At 49.6% G+C, this 2,248-nt stretch overlaps 1 protein-coding gene across 1 annotated transcript in view; it reads right to left on the bottom strand.

Moving 5' to 3' along the window:
* LOC107107212 (zinc finger imprinted 3-like) overlaps window positions 1-951 on the bottom strand; it is a 9,722-nt gene extending 8,771 nt beyond the window's left edge. The window contains exon 1 of the mRNA XM_015407475.1: window positions 943-951. Within this exon, the coding sequence (XP_015262961.1) occupies window positions 943-951 (9 nt within the window). The remainder of the gene's footprint in view (window positions 1-942) is intronic.
* Window positions 952-2,248: the final 1,297 nt, after the last annotated feature.

Genomic DNA, 2,248 nt, shown 5'->3' with positions numbered 1-2,248 from the left:
AGAGAAAGAAAGAAAGAAAGAAAGAAAGAGAGAGAGAGAGAGAGAGAGAAAGAGAGAGAGAAAGAGAGAGAGAAAGAGAGAGAGAAAGAGAGAGAGAAAGAGAGAGAGAGAGAGAGAGAAAGAGAGAGAGAAAGAGAGAGAGAGAGAGAAAGAAAGAAAGAAAGAAAGAAAGAAAGAAAGAAAGAAAGAAAGAAAGAAAGAAAGAAAAACCTTTTTTTGCTCCACTCAGATTCTCTGCACCTGTCCCTCCCTAGCAATGTTCCCTCTAAGCTGAGTGAGTGTGAGCCAGCTTGCAGTCTTTTAGCCTCCGGCTCACACATTTTTGTCTCCGCTCAGGAAGGATGGGGCTCCAGAGCAAACTAATTTATGCAGCGGCCAAATGGCTCGCTCACAGCTTCGATGCCAGGAGCTCACAAAGTAGCATTTTTGCTCACAAGACTCCACAGCTTAGAGGAAGCGTTGGAGTTTTAACTGTTTTCACGTATTGTCTGTCAGCCGCCCTGAGCCTGCCTTGGCGGGGAGGGTGGGTTACAAATGAACGGAATACATCAATAATAAATAAATTAAATAACTTACAAAGTCTGCCAATTTGTCCCTGGGGGAGGAGTCCCTTTCCCTGCTTGCCCCCCCAACCCCTTTTAGGAGAAGGTGCTGGGAGACGGGGTGGGATGGAGTGCCTGACTCCAGGCAGCAGGAGAGAGACGCCAGCTGGGAATTAATTTCTCCCTGCACACAGAAACATAGTCCTGCAGGGTAGAAAAGTTTTTTGCACTCTCAGCCATGATGCTTTTCTGTAGCGGGGAGTCTCCAGCAGAGGGGAGCCCCCCCAAAAAACGTGTTCCTCCGACTGTAGTCTCAAGGGAAGCTGCCTCGAATCCATGCCTCGAAGAATCCCTGTGTGGACAGCCGCAGCAAATTAAAAACAAAACTAGACTGACTCACACGCCCCATACCGGGGGAAGGGAAAACAGCTGCCCCTGGGGGCAGTGTTCCCTCTCAGCTGAGTTAGTGTGAGGCAGCTCACAGTTTTTTAAGCCTCCGGCTCACACATTCTTCTCTTAGCTCAGGAAGGAGGGCTCCAGAGCGGTGTTCCCTCTCAGCTGAGTTAGTGTGAGGCAGCGCACGGTTTTCTAAGCCTCCGGCTCACACATTCTTGTCTTAGCTCAGGAAGGAGGGCTCCAGAGCAGTGTTCCCGCTCAGCTGTGTTAGTGTTAGTTTTTTAGCCTCCGGCTCACACATTTTTGTCTCCTCTCAGTAAGGGGGGCTCCAGAGCAAAGGAATCAATCTAGTAGCCGAATGGCTGGCTCACAACTTTAATGCCAGTGGCTCACAAAGCAGAATTTTGACTCACAATGTTCCCTCTGTGGAGTCTTGTGAGCGAAAATTCTACTTTTTACGCTACTGGCATTAAAAGTTGTGAGCGAGCGATTTGGCTGCTGCATAAATTAGTCTCCTCTGGAGCCATCTCCTTCCTGAGCTAAGACAGAAACGTGTGAGCCGGAGGCTAAAAAACTGTGAGCTAGCTCACGCTCACTCAGCTTAGAGGGAACGCTGCTCACAAGACTCCACAGCTTAGAGCAGTGATGGCGAACCTTTTAGAGGCCGAGTGCCCAAACTGCGACCCAAAACCCACTTATTTATCACAAAGTGCCAACACGGCAATTTAGCCTGAATACTGAGGTTTTACTTTAGAAAAAACAACTCGTACATCAATTTAAGATGATCCAAACAAAGTAAGGTAAGCAATCCCAAATGCTTTCATTTACTTAAAATTATTTGGCAGAGAATTCGACACTTTAACGATGGGCTGGGCCTGGGTGCCCACCAATGTTTCCTCTAAGCTGTGGAGTCTTGTGAGCAAACATTCTACTTTGTGAGCTACTGGCATTAAAGTGGTGAGCGAGCAATTTGGCTGCTGCATAAGTTAGTTCGCTCTGGAGCCCTCCTTCCTGAGCCGAGGCAAAAATGTGTGAGCCAGAGGCTAAAAAACAGTGAGCTAGCTCACACTGACTCAGCTGAGAGGGAACCCTGGACTGCCCACAGAGAGGGCTCTGAGTGCCACCTCTGGCACCCGTGCCATAGGTTCGCCACCACTGGCTTAGAGGGAGCGTTGACTGGGGTGGAGGGGGGGGGGATTTGATTTGGCAGTCCATCCCGCCTTGCTTGTGACATTCAACTTCGCCCCATAGCAGTTTCAGGCAAGAAGGTCTCAGAAAGGCGGGGGGGGGGGGGGGGGTGGGGGGACCCC

This window comes from Gekko japonicus, unplaced genomic scaffold (genome assembly GCF_001447785.1).
Source record: "Gekko japonicus isolate JY-2015 unplaced genomic scaffold, Gekko_japonicus_V1.1 scaffold3167, whole genome shotgun sequence".
In the NCBI taxonomy this organism is placed as follows: Eukaryota; Metazoa; Chordata; class Lepidosauria; order Squamata; family Gekkonidae; genus Gekko; species Gekko japonicus.
The sequence above is the reverse complement of the archived record's forward strand: the minus strand, read 5'-3'. Positions and strand labels throughout refer to the sequence as shown.